This window comes from Urocitellus parryii, chromosome 8, assembly GCF_045843805.1.
Source record: "Urocitellus parryii isolate mUroPar1 chromosome 8, mUroPar1.hap1, whole genome shotgun sequence".
In the NCBI taxonomy this organism is placed as follows: domain Eukaryota; kingdom Metazoa; phylum Chordata; class Mammalia; order Rodentia; family Sciuridae; genus Urocitellus; species Urocitellus parryii.
Window position 1 is genome coordinate 9,894,333 of NC_135538.1, and position 20,230 is coordinate 9,914,562.

General features: G+C 43.7%; 1 protein-coding gene across 3 annotated transcripts in view; it reads right to left on the reverse strand.

Moving 5' to 3' along the window:
- Positions 1–2,616: 2,616 nt before the first annotated feature.
- Positions 2,617–20,230, reverse strand: part of Arid1b (AT-rich interaction domain 1B) — a 397,185-nt gene continuing 379,571 nt past the window's right edge. For all 3 annotated transcript variants that reach the window (XM_077802067.1, XM_077802070.1, XM_026393857.2), the window contains 5 exons: positions 15,318–15,468; positions 12,887–12,983; positions 10,398–11,181; positions 7,486–7,616; positions 2,617–5,632 (listed from right to left, as the gene is read on the reverse strand). In XM_077802067.1, coding sequence (XP_077658193.1) covers positions 3,911–5,632; positions 7,486–7,616; positions 10,398–11,181; positions 12,887–12,983; positions 15,318–15,468 — 2,885 coding nt within the window. In that variant the 3' untranslated portion in view covers positions 2,617–3,910. The remainder of the gene's footprint in view (positions 5,633–7,485; positions 7,617–10,397; positions 11,182–12,886; positions 12,984–15,317; positions 15,469–20,230) is intronic.

Here is a 20,230-nt window from a genome sequence, read left to right on the forward strand (position 1 = left end):
ACATGGGAAATTGGAGCCTGGCATTGCAGAGGGCTGTGCACTTGACGCAGGGGCTCCAGAGCTTTGTATGGGGGACTGCAGTTTCTCCCTCCACTGTCATACTCCTAGGCCCCTTAGGGGAGACTGAGCAGGGAACTTTCAGAGCTGGCAGGGGCCTCAGAGTCATCTGCAGGGCACACAGGGAGGTCTCCAGGCCACCCTGTGTGTCCAACAGCAAAACCCATTATCAATGCCAAAGTGCAGCGGGTATTGTTTTGGAAGCAAACTGCACTGAGCAGACTTGTACATTTCTATGACTGTCTGATGTGAAAGATGGAAATGCAATTAAACCAAGGCCATTATCCACTGGTGACTCCTGAGAGCCTGGACAGAGAAGGGCACCTGGTATGTGCTCAGTACCTCTGCTGAATTAATGAATGACGTGTGGCCTTAGCAGATGTACACTACCAGAAATATTTACTAGTTTTGAGAAACTTGCCTAAGCATTAAGTTAAAGTTTACTTCCAAGTTCTCCTGGGTGTGCCAGGGGCACAGGGGTGATGGACTCAGGCACTGGGCTCCCAGAAAGAGACCTCAGCCCACCCAAAAGCAATGGGTTGTCTGGCCTCCATTGTGGCTCATTTGTAATGCTTTCTTCATTCCTCATAGGGGAACAGATAGGGGAACTGGCACATGTCATCTGAGAGGAGACGAAAAACTTTCGGCAGTTTTGGAAAGGGAGGCTTTCGCAGGGGAAGCAGCATGCCTTGTATTAAAGCAGCAGAGTTTATGCTGTGTAAACTGCCCCCCTCCACTAGGAAAAAAGCATTCTTCATTACGATTTTTAAAGTTTAACAATCTTCAAACAGGCCACACTCATCAGTAAAAACCGATTCTGCTTCCTTCTCAAACCAAACACTCCAAGTAGCTATTTCTGAGCAGATGCCACCCCATAGTATCATTTATGTGACATTAAAAAAATTCACTCAAATACCAACAGATTCAACTTTATAGCACCATTCCAAAATACTAAACTTTCTTTGCACCTTTATTTTTATCTTTTTTTTTTTTTTTTGGTACACATTTAAAGTATGGGCATCCTGTAAGTTTCTGAAAAGCCTCATAGGAAAAAAAAAAAAAACAACTAATTTTTAGGACAAAGCAATAACTCAGTTTATAGGCAAGATGATCTCAAGCAGGCTGCAATTCTTCATGGGCTTCTGTGAGTCTTGATTCTGGGGTGAGAGTGGAGAAAGGATGCTAGAATCTTCCTGGAGGAGCCTAGAGACTGCGCTGCATGTTGGCCTGTGCCCACGAGCTGCTCAAAGGTCGGACTCTGGGCACTGGCTACAACTCAAAGCATGACATTCATAGTCTATGATTTTACTCTTCTGATTGACTAGAGAATTGGGACATTAGATAACTCAGAGTTCATGAAATACACCTTTTATTCATACACTATGAGAGACAAATTAGAATCATATTGAATTCCATCTTACAAACCTCCATGTTTTAAGCTTGGAGCACTAAAATCTGTTTTTAGCAAGCAGCTGTATTTAAAGTAGAATTATAAATGGGTTTTTAATTCAACATATATTTGGCTGCATTGTTATGTAAGAAGACTGTTTGACTAAGTAATGTGGGAGTTGACAGATGAGACTGCTTGCAGGAAAAAATTCTTCTTTTTTTTTTTTCCTCGTGACTACAGAGTCATGTCTTACACTGATTCTGACTGCGTGCTCCTGTCTAACTCTCCCTTATGTTACTGTGGGTAATGTGAACCAGGAAAGCAGATGTGTCAGGGACTGGGAGTGTGGAGTACACTGTGACTAGAAGAGGGGTGAGAGGTAGAGCCAGAAGAAGAAGGGGTCCACTAACAGGATGACTCTGTAACAGTTCCAGAGAAATTGATTGTTATACAATAATAGTCAACGACCCCTGGAGAAAAAGTTTAAATTAGAACTGACGAGTATTAAAGAGCTATGTGCACCAGGTAGGAAGGACTATGAGAATAATAATATGCCCTGAAATAGAAATAGTCACTTTGCACTATGTACACCACATACAATATAACATATTCTTTTTAACATTGCACAATATAAATATTATACACGGTGGAGTAAACTAAATGCAAAATAACTTTGAGGCACACAGAAGAAACATGGGATAGACTGAACTTTGATTAAAATTACGATGGACTAGTGAAAGGCAGAGTGTTACATTTCAGGCCAGTCAGCTTCGGAGTTCTCACCTCCAGTGGGTTGGCGGCCACTTCCCGTCTACGCTGAAAATTATCATACCTCAATGTCAGAGTTAATTGCTTCAAAGAAAGACTAATTAGCTAGATAATTTGAGAAAATCCAAGTGTTGCTCCCCACTCTAGAGTAGGTAACCCTCGAAAGGTGCCTTCAGACCTCAGGGCTTTGTAATTTGAGGATGCTGCTGTATTTCCCCTATTTCTTGTAAATAACTCGTCACTATGAAGCCACTTTAAGGAAACTAGGACAGTATTCAAGAACACCCATCACAGTGCTTAACAAGATTTAATGTACATTTATTCTTAACATGTGGAACATATAAAGATTTTATACTGAATAAATGATATTCATTAAGCCAGAGGAAAAGGAGGAATTTACATCAAGTTTTTTTCTTTTTTTTTTTTTTAACTACATTATCTTGAAATACAAATGTGGATTCTCGTCACTGAAAAATCTTTGAAGTTGTGTTTCTTCCTTTTAGTTGTATTTTTTCTTTTGTCTGTACTGGTAACCATTTCTAAATCAATCCATATGCAACCATTTCCACACCTTGATTTATGAAGCAAATTGTGATCAGCTGCTCTCTCGAAACAGAGCATGGCTTTATACATACAGAAACTTGTACATTACCCTCTTTTTTTTTTGTTTTTTTTTTTGTTTGTTTTTGTTTTTTGTGTTTTTTGTTTCTTTTTTATTTTTGGAGATATGGCCCTAATGAAAAAATATATAAAATAAAAATAAAAAATTATTTAAATCTACCATCACTTCGTAGTTACCACATCATGAAAAAGAAACTAAAAACTTTGTACTAAAAAAACAAAAAAAAAAAAAAAAAGAAAAAAAAGTGAGGGTATGTTTAATGTACAACTTCTATATACATCACAGCCCATAGGCAGTAAAAAAAAATATTTAAAAAATGATTAAAGGAATTGTGAAGAACTGTCATGTGGGGGGCCAAACGACAGACAGCAGACATGGCGGTAGTGGTGAGGAAGCAATTTTCATTGATCGCTATCAGGTATGTATTTTCAATTCTAACTTAAAAGACATTGTTTTTGCTCCTAGCCTAATGTAACCACCTTCCTGTGGAGAAACCAGTATCATTCATAGTTCTGACTACTGACTGACACACCTCCTTGAGCCCCTCTACCTATATCTCTAGAAGTTTCTATTGCACAGAGCTTTGGGTGATGGGATGCAACTTTTTTTTTTTTTTAACATTCTCTGAAGAATAAAATACATAGGAAACTAATAATTTTTCACCTTTTTGACTCAGTGTGGTGAAATTTTCCCATCTTAGCATCTTTTGCCAAAACCTTTTTCTTTAAAGTCAATTTGCTTCCCCCAAAATGCAATACAACATGGAAAAAAGAACATTAAAGAGAGAATCTGTGAAAAACAAAATGTGACCTTTGAATGCACTAGACAGCAACTTTGGTTAAAAAAAAAGAAATAAAAAACCCCAAAGGATGTACTTATACACACAGACAGCAAATATTAATTTTATAACTGTTCAAATTAATTATTTAATTCCCAATTGGTAAATAGTGAATGGGGCAGAGGAGCAAAGATTTTCTTTTCCTTCTTCCTACGCTGGATAAACAAGAACAGAAAACAGCCAGTTATATGTGACGCGCTAATCTTCACTCACACATGCTTGCCTTCTCACTATGTCATAACTGCCCAATCTGAAATAGTACATCACAGATGACAGAAGCAACCAGAGAGTTCAGGACAGCTGATATGGAGATATCCAGCAACCGACCCTCGTGCAAAAGGAATTCTGAGCGGTTCTCGTCCACTCTGGCCATGGCCAGTAAAGCCTTGGCCGCCCTACACATCATGTCTACGCTAGGTGGTTCCAGAGGCGGGGGCTGCATGTGTATGAGGTTATGCTGGCTCTGCTGGTACTGCGCCATCGTGACCCCGTCCTCCAGGAAGCTTATCAAGTTCCCAATGCTTCCCTTCTGCACAGCTATTGCCCTTGCTGCTAGCGCATCCCCCTGGGCAAGGTTCGATAAAAGCGCCATGGACATTTCTCGACAGACTGGGTTTTTGCGATCCCCAACGTACCTAACTAACGTAGCATAGAATTTCTCCTGACGACTAAATGGAGGGGTGGCCAAGATGAGGTCCACGTTATTGTCCTGGATGCTGAGCTTACAGAGGGTCTCCAGCACAAGTCTTTGAGGCGACAGGACTGAGTTGGGTCCCACTGTGGGAAAGGGGTCTTGCGCCTCTGCTGATGGGCACACCATCCAGTGCAGCAAGCCATCCAGGATCGGCAAGCAGATGCTTTCCGTGTAAGCGGACAAGTCTAGCTGCCCCGAGATGTTGGCCAATGTGACCAGTGTGTTGTCCCGCAAGACCTCCAGGCAGTCCCACCACCACTCATCTTTGCTGCAGGCCACCCCCTTGTCCTCGTCCTCCTCCTTCTCGTAGGTCTGCGGCGCTCGTTTTCTCTCTGGATGCTCGTGGTGAAGAAGAATCAGCTTCCCCAGGATCAGCACCAAGCCCGGATGTTTGGACATCTCAGCGTCGTTGCCAGGCACGAAAGACAAGCTGCGCACGATGTTGGACACGCAGATGCAGCGCCTGGCCAGCGAGTCTTGCCAGTGTGCGATGGTGCACAGTGGGGTCTCGTCCCGGCTCCTGGGCTCGTCTTCCAGCAGCCTGATGTTCCGGTGGCTTTTGGCCTGCTGTATACCAAAGGGAAACTTGCTGCTTTCGGTCTGGGGTCCAGGGTTTGCTTCTTCGGGCAAGGCCCCCGGCCGAGCAGACAGGACATCATCGATGGTGGCTATGATGCTTTTCTCTGGCTGCTCTTCAGAATCACCTTTGCCTTCTGGCTCTTTCTTTCTACCTGTGGAGCTTAAAGGGGGAGGTGGGCGCCTGCGAGGAGGAATCTCCATCTTACTCTCAAAGTGGGTCTGGATGTGCTCCGTGGTGTCACCGCCCCCCAGCTGCCAGTGCAGAAGCCCGCTGCTGAACTCCTGCACGCGGCCCAGCCGGTCAGAGCGGTCCACCACAAACAGGTGGTTCTTCTTGACAATCTTTATGGGCAGCTTGTCAAACTTACTGGCCTGTCTGGGCTTCTCTTTGGGGACTGTAGTGGTGTCTGGGGCACCGAGGGTGGCACTGCTCTTTGCCTCCGACTCCACCTTTTCCATGTCTTCCTCCTCTTCCTCCTCGTCCTCCTCCTCCTCGAGACCCTCAGTGTCTTCCTCCTCTTTCCCAGAATCTTCTGCCAGGGACTGGCTGTCCTCTCCCTTCACTGCACTGTGACCTAGTGCTTTCTGGCTGGGGTCTCCCACTTCATACTCCATGAGAATTCCAAAAATGTCAATCAGGCATTTTCTAAAGTATTCTACTAAAAGTTCAAGAAATCCAGACAACTAGAGGAGAGGAGAGAGAAGAGGTACAGTCATGACATCAGCTGTGACTGGAGGGGTGAAACCCTGGGACCACCTTTCTGGCTGGGTTGGACCACATGGGTGCTGGGTGAACTTCCCAAATCCCACATCATGAACCAAGCCAACACAGGCACGCCTCCCGCTGCTGCTGACTTTCAACTCCCCCAACCTGAACCTGACTTCTTGCTCCACATTGCTAATGTCATCAATGAGGGAGCGCTCGGCTCTTCTTTATCCACCTGGTTTAGATACAGCACACTCATTATTAGAAGAGTAGGAATGTGGATTTTAAAGACTCTTTCACCCAAAGTGACTCGTTCTCTTCTATTATTTATCTGAGACTTGCCTGCTGGGATTTTTATGGTTATTATTCTTAGGATTTTATGGTTATTTTTGTCTCAGGTGCCATAGGTTACCCTAATTTATATTCACTATATATCCTTTAGAGAAGATAATTTCAACTATGTAGTAGCTCATAAACACTGAAAATTAGAAACAAATCAATTTAGTCTTTGATAAATGAATTAAAATGTTTCATAAAATGCAATTTTACATTTCAGTTAGTCACAGCTCACGCTGAAAGACAAAAGCCACTAGGAGAGAGCCACCAACTGCGAGAGCAAGCTGCGATTCCTGTGAGCCCCTGAGCCTTGGAGGGCTCCAGGACCCCACTGCCAGCCCTGCCACACAAGGGCCCTCCAAGAAGTAGGTCATAACCAGGGCTCTCCTGACAGACACCGGCATCACCACACTGTCCTGTTGGCCGGCAGTGTCTTTTGGAAAGTGGTGAGAAGCACCAACTCTGGCACAGTACTTGCTTTCAGGGTCCCAAAGAAACCATTTCCAGGTAGGAGTCTGGATAACTGAAGCTTACGTTTCCCCTGGGGAAAAGGGGAAGTTAAGAAAGTGACCTGAGTGTGAGAACATGTGACTAGCACAGCTCACCTATTATAAGGATGAAAGTTAATTACTCTAGTGAAGGCCAGATACATTTTAAAAATATTTATTTTCTTTTAAAAGAGACTTTGTGTGACATTTAAGACCTTATTAATCTGCTTTCTATCAACTGAAAATCACCCTTCTGGGCCACATTACACTGAGGAATATATGAAAGAAGAAAGGGGAGGTGGGAGAGGATGGTGCTTAAGGCGTAGATCTAGACAGAGGTTTGGCCACAAGACCATGACATTTCCAGCTGGATGTAGGGTAGGGTGGTGAGGCTCACTGACCTCCTCTCTACTTCTATATACTTCATACATTTTCTGTAACATACCATTTGTTGTTATATATGTTTTGATGACCCTTTATTTTATTCATTTATATATGTGTGGTGCTGAGAATTGAATCCAGGGCCTCACACATGCTAGGCAAGCGCTCTACCACTGAGCCACAATCTCAGCCCCTATTTGTTTTTAATTAACTGAAAGACATCACATCCCCCTGAAAAGTAGGGCAATGTTCCATTGGAACTAACCATATTTTCAACCCTGATTCACTCTTAACTTTTTGTTATATTTTGACTAATATTCCCTTTGGCCTGCTAACATTCATCTAAAGATTTAACTTGGCCACACACCCCCCCCCACCCACAGTCACTGTTTTCCTGAGAAGCACAGGTATGTGTGTGTATCACCTGACTGAAGTGAGTATCACCGCAGATCACATTCTCAGGCAGCTACATATTGATCAATGTCGATTTATGACTACAATGATTAGAGAGGTTAGCTGATCACTACCAATCAACCTGGGCATCAGATCAGGTGTGTTGCACGACTGGACTTCATTTCCCAACACTCTAATCTGGCCACTGGCTGGACTGGTGCCAGCTTGCTCACCTGGGAGAGATTGAAAGTAGCAACCGTGCTGTCATCATAGAGAAGGATGTTGATAGTGTCCAGAGCCCAAGTACTTTCAGCCAAAAGCCCTGATTTAAGGGACATCATCACACGCCATGCCTCAGGGGTAACTGAAAACAGGAAAGAACAAGGATATCAGTAAAATGAACTCTATGAATGAAAGGGCAGAAAGTAACAAAAGAAAGAGAGGAAAGAAGTGGAGCATCGGGTTAAACAGATGCTCTGAGAGCTGAACATGCCCCTCTTCTAAGTTTAAATGGAGGTGACAGGTTGTGCTAAGAAACGTCTGTTGTCGAAGATCTTTTTGTTGTTTTGCTGGTGAAACATGGACCACTGGTAGCCGAGGATGGCTGGGCTAGGCACAGGGTCCTTTCTCATCTCTAACAGTCTGTAAGGATGCATTGGTTTCCAGTAAGAATGGGCCCGGAAGTGCTCCTGTCTTCTTTTGCATTCTCTGGAAGGCTGGTAAGTATGCAGGACACAAAAGGAGAATTTAAATCCCAAATAGCACATCCTCAGATACAAAGCCTTGATTTCCCCATGCTGTCTTCTTCTGTTTTTGAGCTCCTGCTCAAGAACATGCTGCTGACAAATATCAGCACTTTGATGGTTAGATTTCAGAGTGTGGTCTGAACCAAGGAATGGGAAATAAAAGGGCTGTATTTTTTCTTGTTTTCCTTATTCCTGTTCCTGAAGAAATAAAGTGATTAGATAAAGAATTATAAGATTTGCCTATGATGGGGCTGGAGAATGGACCCATTACTTTTCAATGGGAGCTGCTCAGGAGGCCCTGCAGGAGAGCATGGTGGGAGACCAGAACTGAGGAGGAGCCCTGTTCTACCTGATGTGCCTGAGCCACAGTTAGGAGGGTAGGAGGGGGTTTCTGGGCACCCATAGTACTGTGTCATGGGGGAAGGCCCTGAACTTGTTCCTCCTTTATTTTATTTAAAAAAAAATGTTTTAAGCTGTAAATGGACAAAATACCTTTATTTTTATGCAGTGCCGAAGAGTGAACCCAGTGCCTCACATGTGCTAGGCAACTACTGAGCGACAACCCCAACCCTCCTCCTTTATTTTAATTCTATTTTTCAAACTTTCTAAGATAGATAGTCATATAGTACTTTTACATTAGAAAAGTCAAACTTTTTTTTTTTTTTTTTTAATAAGGAACAAGCAACTCAGGAGACTGAGACAGGAGGATCATGAGTTCCAAGGATAGCCTCAGCCACTTAGCAAGGCCCTAAGCAACTCAGCAAGACCATGTCTGTCTGTCTGTCTCTCTCTCTCTCTCACACACACACACACACACACACACACACACACAAACAAACAAAAAAAAAAACACCACACCCAACCAAAAAACAAACAAACAAACAAACAAACCACCAGGGCAGGGGATATAGCTGGTAAAGCACCCCTGGGTTCAATCCCTGTTATCAAACAAAACAAAACAAAACACATTTTTCCCTAGGCTTCAGACAAGTACTTATATAACATATACTAAGAATTGTTAAACAATAATAAATGTTTATTTAAACATACATATGCACACATTGTGTTTATATATATTTCTATATAAAAAATGGTGTGAAAGTGTCTGCAGTTTCTCTCCCCATGTGATGCCCTCAGATATCAAAATGCCTTACTTTTTTCTCTCTACATATATATCTTCTTCATGTCCAATGACTAAAAACATCTTTAATGTATTAATTTAGAATCTTCAATTTTCTAATTGCTACAAATAATTTAAGTCAAGTGATTCTGAAATTTTTTTCTTATACAACCAACATCTATTATTTCCCTTGTGTTAAATAAATGCAGAAAAAACTGTGTACTCCCAGACATTCCAGATCTCTAATGAGCATTTACACTCTCTTGAAGGCTGAACAAGTGACATCAGCTTCAACTGAAGTAGCTCTCTGGGCCACATCTGCCAGTGCTGGGCAGATTACGTCAAGTCTACAGAGCACACAGCAGCCCGCTCCAGGTACGGTATTTACAGATGACGGCCAAATCTCCGCTTTTTCCCATGGCAATTCACAGTGTTGTTACCAAATCAGAGTGGCATGCCTTCAAATTCTCACGGTCACCCTTAGCATTTCCATGACCTCACAGTGGGTTTGTTAGCACATGATGTAGGGATTAAGTGGCTTGGTTAATGTCAAATCGTTAAGCTTGAAACACAGTATAGAATTACTGAGGATTCCCTGACCTCTTATTTATTTATTTATAATATTTATAAATAAATAAGTATTATATTTATAAAAATCTTTATTTTTTAAGATTTATTTTTATGTGGTGCTGAGGATCGAACCCAGTGCCTTGCTCACATGTGCAAGGCATGCACTCTGCCACTGAGCCACAACTTCAGCCTCTGACCTCCTATTTGAAGCTCTAATCTCCACACAACATTCACACCTAAAAATACCACATCAACTCAAGTTCTTCTCCAGCACCGTCTTAATTTGAATGGTTTCTAACTATTGCTCTTATAGAAAAGCATTCTGATAATTTGCACTCATAAGAACTTATCTTATGGGGCTGGGGATTGTGGCTCAAGTGGTAGCACGCTGGCCTGGGATGTGCGAGGCACTGGGTTCGATCCTCAGCACCACATAAAAATAAACAATAAAGATATTGTGTCCACCTAAAACAAAAATATCAATATTTTTTAAAAAACTTATCTTACTAATATCAACAAAAATTACATCAACTAAAATTAAAATTCTAGGCCAAATTATATGGTTATATTGAGTGCATATATGAATATGTAGCAATAATCCCATCATTATGTTCAACTATAATGCACTCATAAAAACAATGTGGAAAAAAAATAAAATTCTAGACTTCAACTGAAATTCATTTCCAGAACAAATCTCTGTAATTCTTACCAATATCTTTTGAGGTAATCTTTCGCCTTTGCTTCAGGACTGGTTGTGATGCTTCCACTGAGCCAGGAGGAAAGGTGATCTCCCTTCTGATTGGGGGTGGCTGGGGGGGTGGCCCAGTGACCTGGGACGTGGGGACTGTGGGCATGACCTTCTGCATCTTCATGGTGGGCAGAAAGGGAGACTTGCTTGGAGACATGCGATTCTCCAGGGAGCGCTGGAAGGACGCCGGGCTGGGCGCCCTGGAGATATGGTTTGGCAGTGACGGTGGTGTCTGGTAGGATGACTGAGGTGGGCGCGTGATGGGCTGCATGGAGGCCGAAGATGACATATAAGGCTGGCGTTGGCTGACGTGAGAAGGCCACTGGCTCTCGTGATTTATCCTCTGATCAGGTACCATCAAGTCATCCGTGCGGCTCATGCCTGGATAAGGGGGAGCCTGTGCAGGGCCGCCCGGGCCCTGCCTGTTTGGGTAGGGGTAAGGCATATCGTTACGCGCTGCCCACATGTTCTGCTGAGGCCCTTCACCGGAGGATGCCTGCATGGGGCCGCCCAGCATCTGAGGCGGGATTCCGTGGGGCTGCATCTGGCCTGGGCCCTGCATTCTCTCTCTGTTGTAGGGGTATGGATACTGGCCCTGAAGGGGCCTCCGGTCCGGGCCAGAGTAAGAACTTCCATACTGGTTGTACATCTCTTGCTGCTGGTTGCCATACTGCATGTTATACATGTCTCCCTCGTGGCGCTTGGCTGGAGGCCCGTACATGCCATCCATGTGGCGTTTATAATTCTGAAATTCATATAAAGACAAATCATGCTGGCGTGCTCTTACAGGTATAATCACGCACGCTCAAATTATGCAAAATAGTTATTACCTGGTGGTAATGTTCATTTCAAGATGAACATGGGAAGCTCCTACATAACGAGAACTAACAATTTGGGACTGTTTCCATGTCACATAATGCCTTGTGTCACACACTCCAAAGAGGGTTTCCAAAGTTTGTTTTTACATGTTGGAAATTTTCTGTGGCAGAAACAAAAGCCTCCTCTCCTTGAAGCATGGTGACAGTGCAGCCTCAGCACACAGGCGGGTGCTGGGTGGGGCTTGAAGCCACACTGAGAAACAAAAGGCTGGCCCACAGGAGAGCACCGAGGAGCCCAGGGCCACCAGAAGTCCCAGGGCCAAAGAGATGTCTTACAGAAAGTTCTCCAGACAGGATTCAGCTCCCCAGGCTGTGACATCATGTCACCCAGTGTCCAGCCCCAGCAGTACCTGTCACTAAGCTGGGAACTCTGGGGACCAGTGCTAGTCAGGGTGGGTGGGAATCTCTGGTTGGGAGGGAGTGAGATGCTGAGATTTTAATTAGTATTTGTTTTGCCTGAAAACTGTTTAAGATCAGACAGCTCAATAATACAAGTCACTGTATGTATGTGTATGTGTGTGCGCATATATAAAATACACACACATATATATACTATTATTATTACATATATCTCTCCAAAAAACCCTAATAAATGTTTAAAAGCTGCTTTGTGATAAAAATTTAAAAAAAAAATCCTCTATTTTGCAAGAGGTCTTCCATCTGAAAGGTTGTTTAGAAATAGTGAGGTCCTATGTTTCTGAAAAGCCACCCAGAGGCCCAAGCCTTAGCATCAACTCTGACAGCTGCTGGGGGTTTACACAGCTAAACAGCAATGGCCACCACCAACTTGAATATGGGGCATTAATATCTTAGTTTTCTAAAGACAAATTAACTTTTACTATATAACATTTTGAGTTGCCTTTTCTATATATTCTTCAAAACACTGACAAATTTCTGTTTTACAACAGCTTTTGACACAAGAGTATACAGTTGTCCCTTGGTATCTGCAGGGGATTGGTTCCATGACCCTTGTGGACACCAAAATCCAAGAACGCTCAAGTCTGAATATGGTGCAGTCTTTGCAAATAACCTATGTACTGCCTCCTGTATACTTTAATTCATCTTTAGATTATTTCTAATACCTATACAATGTTAATGAATGCTTTATAAATTGCTATCTCTATTGTTTGGGGAATAATGACAAAGAAGCATGTACATGTTCTGTACAGATACAATTTTTTTTTAAAGATACTTTCAAACATTTTTGGTCTGTGGCTGGCTGAATCCATGGATTTGGAACCCACAGACAAGAAGCCAACTGCACACTATGGAACCTCTTCACAACACACCTCACTCTCCATTGGTCTTGTCATCATTTGTAAGAATTAATGTATTTAACTTCATTTAATATGTTATATTTATTTCACAATATTATATAATAAGAGCTATGTTTAATTACTGACTCCCAAATCCCAGAAGTACTTTTTAGTATTAAATACATCCTGAATATTCAATAAATGCTAATCATTTTGGTTATAATTCCTAAAAATCGTCAGAAGTAACACAAGTTGAGTTTCAGATTCTCAGAGAGGAACAGAGAACACAACGACCCACACCCACTTGCCAACTCACCGGCTGCTGGGGATACAGGCCAGGCTGGTGTCCTCCATATGGCGGCTGTCCTGCCGGAGGACCTTGGCCTGGATACTGCTGCCCATAAGGTTCATGCCTGGAACAAGGCATTCAAAGGAAACTTAATGCACAAAGGATTTCGGATGAGCACAGCATGAACAGCCCATTTTGGAGACTCTACCCCCAGTGGTGCTGCCGTTCCTCTGTCACACACTGCTCCCCACAGCCTTCCTGGGCAGCAGCTGCTGCAGCTTTTAGCAAGAAGGATGGGAACACCCATTTCGGGAGTGCTGCCAAACTCCTGGTTTGGGATGTTGCTAATAGGTGTGAGAGAAATACCGGTTGAACAGGCAGCACCTGTGAGTACCTGCCCAAGCCTTTGAGGGAGAAGCTCCGCCTCCCACTGAAGCTCACCCAGGAAGGGTCACGGACGCCATGTGAGGCACCGTGACAGTCAGAAGCAGAGGAACCTGGGTCTCAAGCAGTGTTGGTAGAAGTGCTGCCACATACAAAATGGTCTACTTTTTACTTTCTCATTATGAATAAAAATGTTTAAGTTTTTAAAGGTCAAACCTAATTCCAATGATGCTGATACAGTCACAAAATTTCATAGTTCTATGACCTGAAAGTCTACGGAAAAAAAACAACAATGACTGAAATGTACTCCTATTAAATCACAACCTGGAAATAAGTAATACATTTATTTCCAACTGCAACTACACTGAGAAATTGTAAATACCATAAAAATAGTATATTCTCAAGGGCAACAAATTTGAACTCTTGAAAAATAAGTTGGTTTAAATTAGTAAATTGAATCTTATAAGAAAGAGAGTAACAAAATTGAATATATTCCTAACATAATCAAGGAATAAGAAAAAAATAAATTTTTAAATATCAACAGGTAAAAAAGACGTAGAATTTTTTTAAACTACTATGATAATCTAGAAATAAATAAATATAATTGACATGGATAAAAATCTACGTGACATTTTTCAGAAAAGCAAACTTAATGAAGTAAATCTCATGTGGTTGAACCAGAAAAGCATATGTACTGGAAATCTTTTAATAATATATGAAAATGTTCTTGTAATCTTGTTAATAAAATCAGTCAGTCAGTTTTAACTGGGCCTTAAACTCAAACCAAAATCCCGATCTGGCACACTAAACATTATAATGGCCAACTGATTGAGGCATATATATATGGCCAGGGTTAACAACTAGAAGAACAAATTCTTCAGCCACTATGAGACAGTGTTTTGCTACTTGGGCACCACATAGCTATATACTCTCAAGAACCGGTGTGCAGAAAATGTCAGGGAGAAACCTTACCTAGTAGAACAGTGATCTTCCCAACTTCCTCCCTCTGATTAAACTAAAGAGCACCCCATGTGTGGAGGGCCAGAGGGGCCATCTCAGCAGGTGGTCCCTGGGCATATGCACCCCCAGATCCTGGAGGAAGTGGCCTGAGAGCCAGCTCTGCCCTGTGAGTGGCACTCCACTCACACTCTTTGGTTGCCTCCAGTCTCTCCTCTTTTTTTCCTTTGAAGATCAAACATGACATTAAAGCCTGAGTGCCTCCCTGGATGGGAGGGAGCGGACACTCCCACAAATGGGAGGGCATATTGAACCAGGGGCACAGGGGAGGGGTCTCGTCACAAAGAAAGCTCCCCCGTGCCACTGCTGTAGGCAGTTTGTGATGACCTCTCTCTGACATCTCAATGGCTCTCTTCCTTCTGGGCTGGCCCTGTGGCCTAACTGGCCACTTCAGTGACAAGATGGCTTCCTTTAGAGAGCTCATGCAGGCCACGTGGCGGGCTTTCTCAGAACTGTTTACCAAGGAGCACTGTGCACTCTCTTTTTAGAAGGAAGAGTGGAAACATCAGAAGGAGCAACATCTGGAAGACCTTTCCGGAACGCCCGAAGTGTGACGCTACAACCCTCAGACACTCCTTAAGAAACAGAGTGGGGAGAAGAGAGCTGGTTCTTCGAAACCCAGGAGTCTGGTAGCTCCCAGAGAAGCCACACCTGCTGCAGCCGGGCCACCTCTCTGTGGTGACAGTGACCACCTCAGAGAGGGAAGTACACGCTGGGTGCAGCAGTGTGGCATGGTGTGCTGAGGAGTGGCCTTGGGTCTTGAGGTCACAGGAGAAGCCTCTAGCAGCAGCCAGAACAGCCCCGAGTATCTTATTTATGCTATGAATTTGCTTACAAAAGTACAGAGCCATCTGGTTGCCTGGGGACAAGGTCCTTCTTTGTGGTCCTGCTGTGGCTGTCCCTGAAGGCAGCCAGCTGACACTCACCTGGGGATCAGTGGCAACCAGACAGGAAGGGCCACTGTGCTGCCCTCAGTGGCTCAGCGCCAGGGCTCAGAGAGTAAGTTAGAACAGCATTTCTCCTGATTCTTCTTGTCTTCCTTTTGAAAAATACTCACCTCCGGTCATAACTGGCCCCATAGGGAAACTGCTGCCGCTGACCCATGCTCAGGTTGGACACGGCCCCTGCGGGACTCTGGCTGTACACGTCCTGCATGCTGCTGTTGGGCATCTGGCCTTGCGTCATAAAGGGCTCGCTACTTCCAGGCACTGCAATATTTGAAGAAAAGGCATAAAATGAGGCATCTGCAAGTTAACTCCTTCTAGGAGTCTGCCCCATGTCCACATGGCACACCACAATACTAATGAGAGAGCCCAGGGTCTGAAGTCAGGTGGGTCCTGGCGGGGCAGAACCCTAAGATGTCCCCAAAGACACCTCTGCCATCCCAAAGTGTACCTTAAATGACTGCCTTGCTTGGAACATGATGGAGCCTAGGAACAGCATGGGTTATGCTGTCCCTGATTATGGTGTATTAGATGCTAAAAGGGATTTCACAGGTGTAATTAAAGTCACTAATCAGCTGTGAGTTAACCATGAAGGAGAGTATCCAGGTAGCCCTTCAAATCCCTGGCTAGAGGCTGGAGATGGAGCCAGTCTGAGACCTTCAGTTGTCCTGAAGCCACTGCCCTGCTGTGGGGAGGACTGCCTTAAAGAGAGGAGGCAGGGATCAGTCAACAAGCCAGTGGTCAACCAGGCTTTAACCACAGGAACTGAATTCTGTCAACAACCTGAATGAATCTGAAAAGGACTCAGAGCCTGACTCAGAGGGAGTCCTGGCCGACACCTTGACTCCAGCCTGAGGGACCTTCACCTGTTATGCAGCAACCAGCAACCACTCGGGGCCCAGGTCCATACCAATGAGGTCTAAGTCTTATCTATACAAGAGGCCACTCAACATCTCGTGGCATAGCTGTGAGGAAGACAATGAGATGTGTACACACAGTGAGCTCCACTGTGAGGGAGAAGACCTGAAGACCGACACGACACCTGTGCACAGACTCTTCCAAAATCAGACAGAGAAAATCACCAGAGTAAGAATAGCTCCAGATGGGCTGGGCCCTGGCCATTTCTAACAGAGGTAGCCCGCCAATAAGCCCCTGCGTGCAAATCTGCATCGCTCAGCTGAGGAGATGGGACCAAGTCCAGAAACGAGCCTTCAGGCAAATTAAACATTCTAATGCAAACTTTAATTGATACATCATGCTTTCTTCATTCTATGATGGTTGTTGCTTTTATGCCGGGCGAGGCAGAAGCTGACTAAGTTCGTGAGCTCAGGCATCTGTTAGGCCGGCACTGAGGCGAACCTGAGGCCGCCTCGGGACCAAGGCCTTCACGCACCGTGCACTTCCTCCTACTTGACGGAATGGATTACTTTCCATTTTGTAGATGTGAAAACAAAAAAATCAAGTAGCATAATTAAAATTAAATAGCTTAATTCCCGGATACACAAAAAAATTTCTTAAAAACCAATAGGAAAAAAGACAAAACTGGACAAACCCATTCAAAGAAAAGGAAAAACAAATGAACAATCAACAAGTGACATGTGAAAAGATGTGGGAGCTCACTAATAATTAAAGAAATCCAAGTCAAAACGATCACAAGGCCTTTTCCCCACAGTCTGACTGGCAAACATTAGAATGACTGACATTAATCATCCCTGGTGGGGGTGGGGGACCCACTCTCTTACACATGTGCTGGGAGTACCCGGAGTTCTCAATACCTGCTAAGGGAGGCTACTCTTCCACAACCCCAAGAAGCACATCTGCCGATATTCGGCCTGTGAAGTCTCCTCCCTAGTGACTTGGAGCTGGATCACGTGATTAGTACTGGCCAGTGGGGCCAATGGGTACAAGCAAATTCTCGCAACTGGGACATGTTCTTTTGGAAGCTCCCTTTGGAGACTTATCTTCTTGAGCCCCATCTATCATGTCATGGGGACCAAGAAGTTAGGCAAAAATTTCCTATGGAGGAGTCCCCAGCCCAAAGCTCCAGGAGTCTTCTGTAGAGACTGGCCACTCAAGAGACACCACTCACAGAGCTCCCAATCTAGCTGTCAGATGCTGGTAGCCACCTCAGTGTCCTGGCTGACAACATACGGAGGCAAGAGCTAGCCAGCCTAACACAGCCACGAGACAGTGAAGACACTGCAAAGTGGTGCTGTTGAAGCCACTAAGTTTGGGGGTGGTGTGTTGGATCGTAGATTACTGAGATACTTAGTCAAGGAACAAAACAAAACAAACAAAACTTCCTGTCCTTTGAACAATCTGAGTGAGGGAAAGATTTGCAGAAACACTGTCACAAGTGCTGCTAATTCAACAGCCACTGCATCACTGTTCACAACAGGAAATATTAGGAACTAACCCTAACCTCTAGAGCATTAGGTGTATCTATCTATTCCACTACAAAAAGCAAGTAGAGCTATGTGTTCAGATATTACAGATACTCAAAATAACTACTTAAGCCACATACAAACACCATGATCACTTGTCGGGATCGGTACCTCAGGAATAAGGCAAAAGCCTGGCGCTTGGGTTCACCATGCTGCCACACCATGGGTTGTCAACTCCCACAGCAGCTGTCTCCGGGTGGCAGCCATGACAAAGAGCATGATGTCCACTGAGAGTGGTCTGATCAGCTCACTGCCAAGTTCCCTCACAGAACGAGGCAACTAAAGAATGGAAACTGCACTGAATAGGGATTGGGCTGTAAAAAAAATCTATTTCCTGTGGATTTCTATTTATCTGTTTTAATTTGGGATTAAAATACAATTTTTTCCATATTATTGTCATATTTTCAAAGTCTAAAAGTGGGATATGGACACCAAAATTTCAGCAAGTGAGCTGAAATATACTAGGGATTGTTCTAGTCATTGTCTACATAACTGATGAAGCACATTATATATCTACCTAGTGCCTGGCAAGGTAACCCCACAATCACTACCCCAACCCCCAAATTCATTTTTATACCATGAAAAGCTATAGGTATAAGGAACAAGACAAATACTACTTTAGCTAATAGCAGATAGATAGGAGAGTGAAATGGTCCACAGTAGATTTTGAGGCGAGATTTTGAATACTATTGAGTACTATTAACCGTCACTCCTACTATCACTCCTACTACTATTATTATTTTGATATTAGGGATTGAACCCAGGCACACTTTCCATCCTTAGTACTTTTTAAAATTCTGAGATAGGGTCTCAATAATTTGCTGAGGGCTTCGGTAATTTGCTAAGGCTGGCTTCAAATTTGCAATCCTCTTGCTTCAGCCTCCCCAGCTGCTGGCAATACTAGTTTTTCCCATATTGTTCTCATATTTTCAGAGTCTAAAAATGGGATACGGACACAAAAACACTGACAAAATGTTATATCTAGCCTTTAGTATCACTATGAAAAATATCTACCTTTAACATGCACCAAGCTTTTGAATTTCTGAGCCTACAGATTATTGTATGGTCTGCAAAATGTTTACTTGGAATAAGTAGCCCTGAAACCTTTGAAAGGAAAAAGTAGAGATTATCTTTGCTTTATGTTTTCTGAAATATCATACATGAAATATTCTCAGTTGTTTAATGGTATATACCCAATATTTAAATTTTGGGGCTTCTTCATTTTTCCTTTCACTAGTTCAATACTAAAAAAATTTGTACTTTAATCCCAAATTAAAACAGATAAATAGAAATCCACAGGAAATAGATTTTTTTTTTTACAGCCTATCCCTATTCAGCGCAGTTTCCATAATACTTGTGAAAACCATAAACATAAAGCTTCAAGGTTTATGTTCTTCTCTATTTAGACAATATAACAGCACAGATTTCCTTATTAAGGGATCCCAGAGTTAAGTGCTTCCATAAAAATATCATTCACTATTTCTGAAATGTTTTCCACTCATGTTTGCATCATGTCTCAATTTCACAGGACCCAGCTGTACTTGGAAGGATGACAAAAAGCAAACTTCCAGGTTTTCTGCTTGGGGCTGACATGCTGGGGGTGAGCCAGGACTTTATGTGGACGCAGCCTGGGGAGGAACCCGCCCAGCACTCCTGGCCTCCTCCAGGGGTTCGCCGAACCCTCCCGCTCTCTGACTCTCAGTCCCACAGCTACAGACTGTCCCTGTGCTCAGGATTCCAAAGTCACACCATGCACACATCGCCACTCTTCACCACCTGGACACAGTCACAGTGATGCTGGATTTCCCTCACTGTCCTGTTCCTCTCCCAGTGCCTCCAGCCACCAGCCTTTGGCTCTCAACCCCACCCTCCCAACGGACTTCTGACTCCACTCAACTTCTCTCAATACATGCACCATGAGATGGTCAGTTATTTATGTACAATTTACTTTTACCAAAAAAATCTAGTCATGTCACTTCCCATTGAACACCCCTTACATGGCAAAGAACTAAATCTATCCATCTGCCATGAAGGCGGAGGGCCTGTCCCTGTCTGACCTGGATGCCTCAACCTGCCCACATTCACTACGCCCCCGGCAGCTGCCCCCTCTACAAATATGCCCAGCAACGTCCTGAGGGGGCTCCTTCCTTGTCCTCAGATATCTGACATCTCAGAGCCTTCAGAACCACACAATCTCAGTAGCTTTCCCTCCCCTTCATTGTCCCAACCTCTTGCTATCCTTTCTTCTTTTTTTCCCCTTTCTTCTACCAATCATGATCTTATAAGCCATTTGAGGCCTAATCTCCCCCCTCTTAGGAGTGTCAGTTCCTTGAGGGTAGGGCTATACAAGATTTATCCTACCTAGCACCTAGCACTGTGCCTGGCTCAAACTAACAGAACAGCACCACTGTTGCTAGGTAGTACTGATCGTGCTTGCTTACAGGCACCCCTTATTCCTCTACAGGCTTATGTGCAGGAACTCAATTAATCCTCATGACGCCTCTGAGGCAGGTCCTATTACTTTCCCAATTTCTAGATGAGGAAAATAAGGCACTAAGATGCTTAACATTTTTCCCACAAAC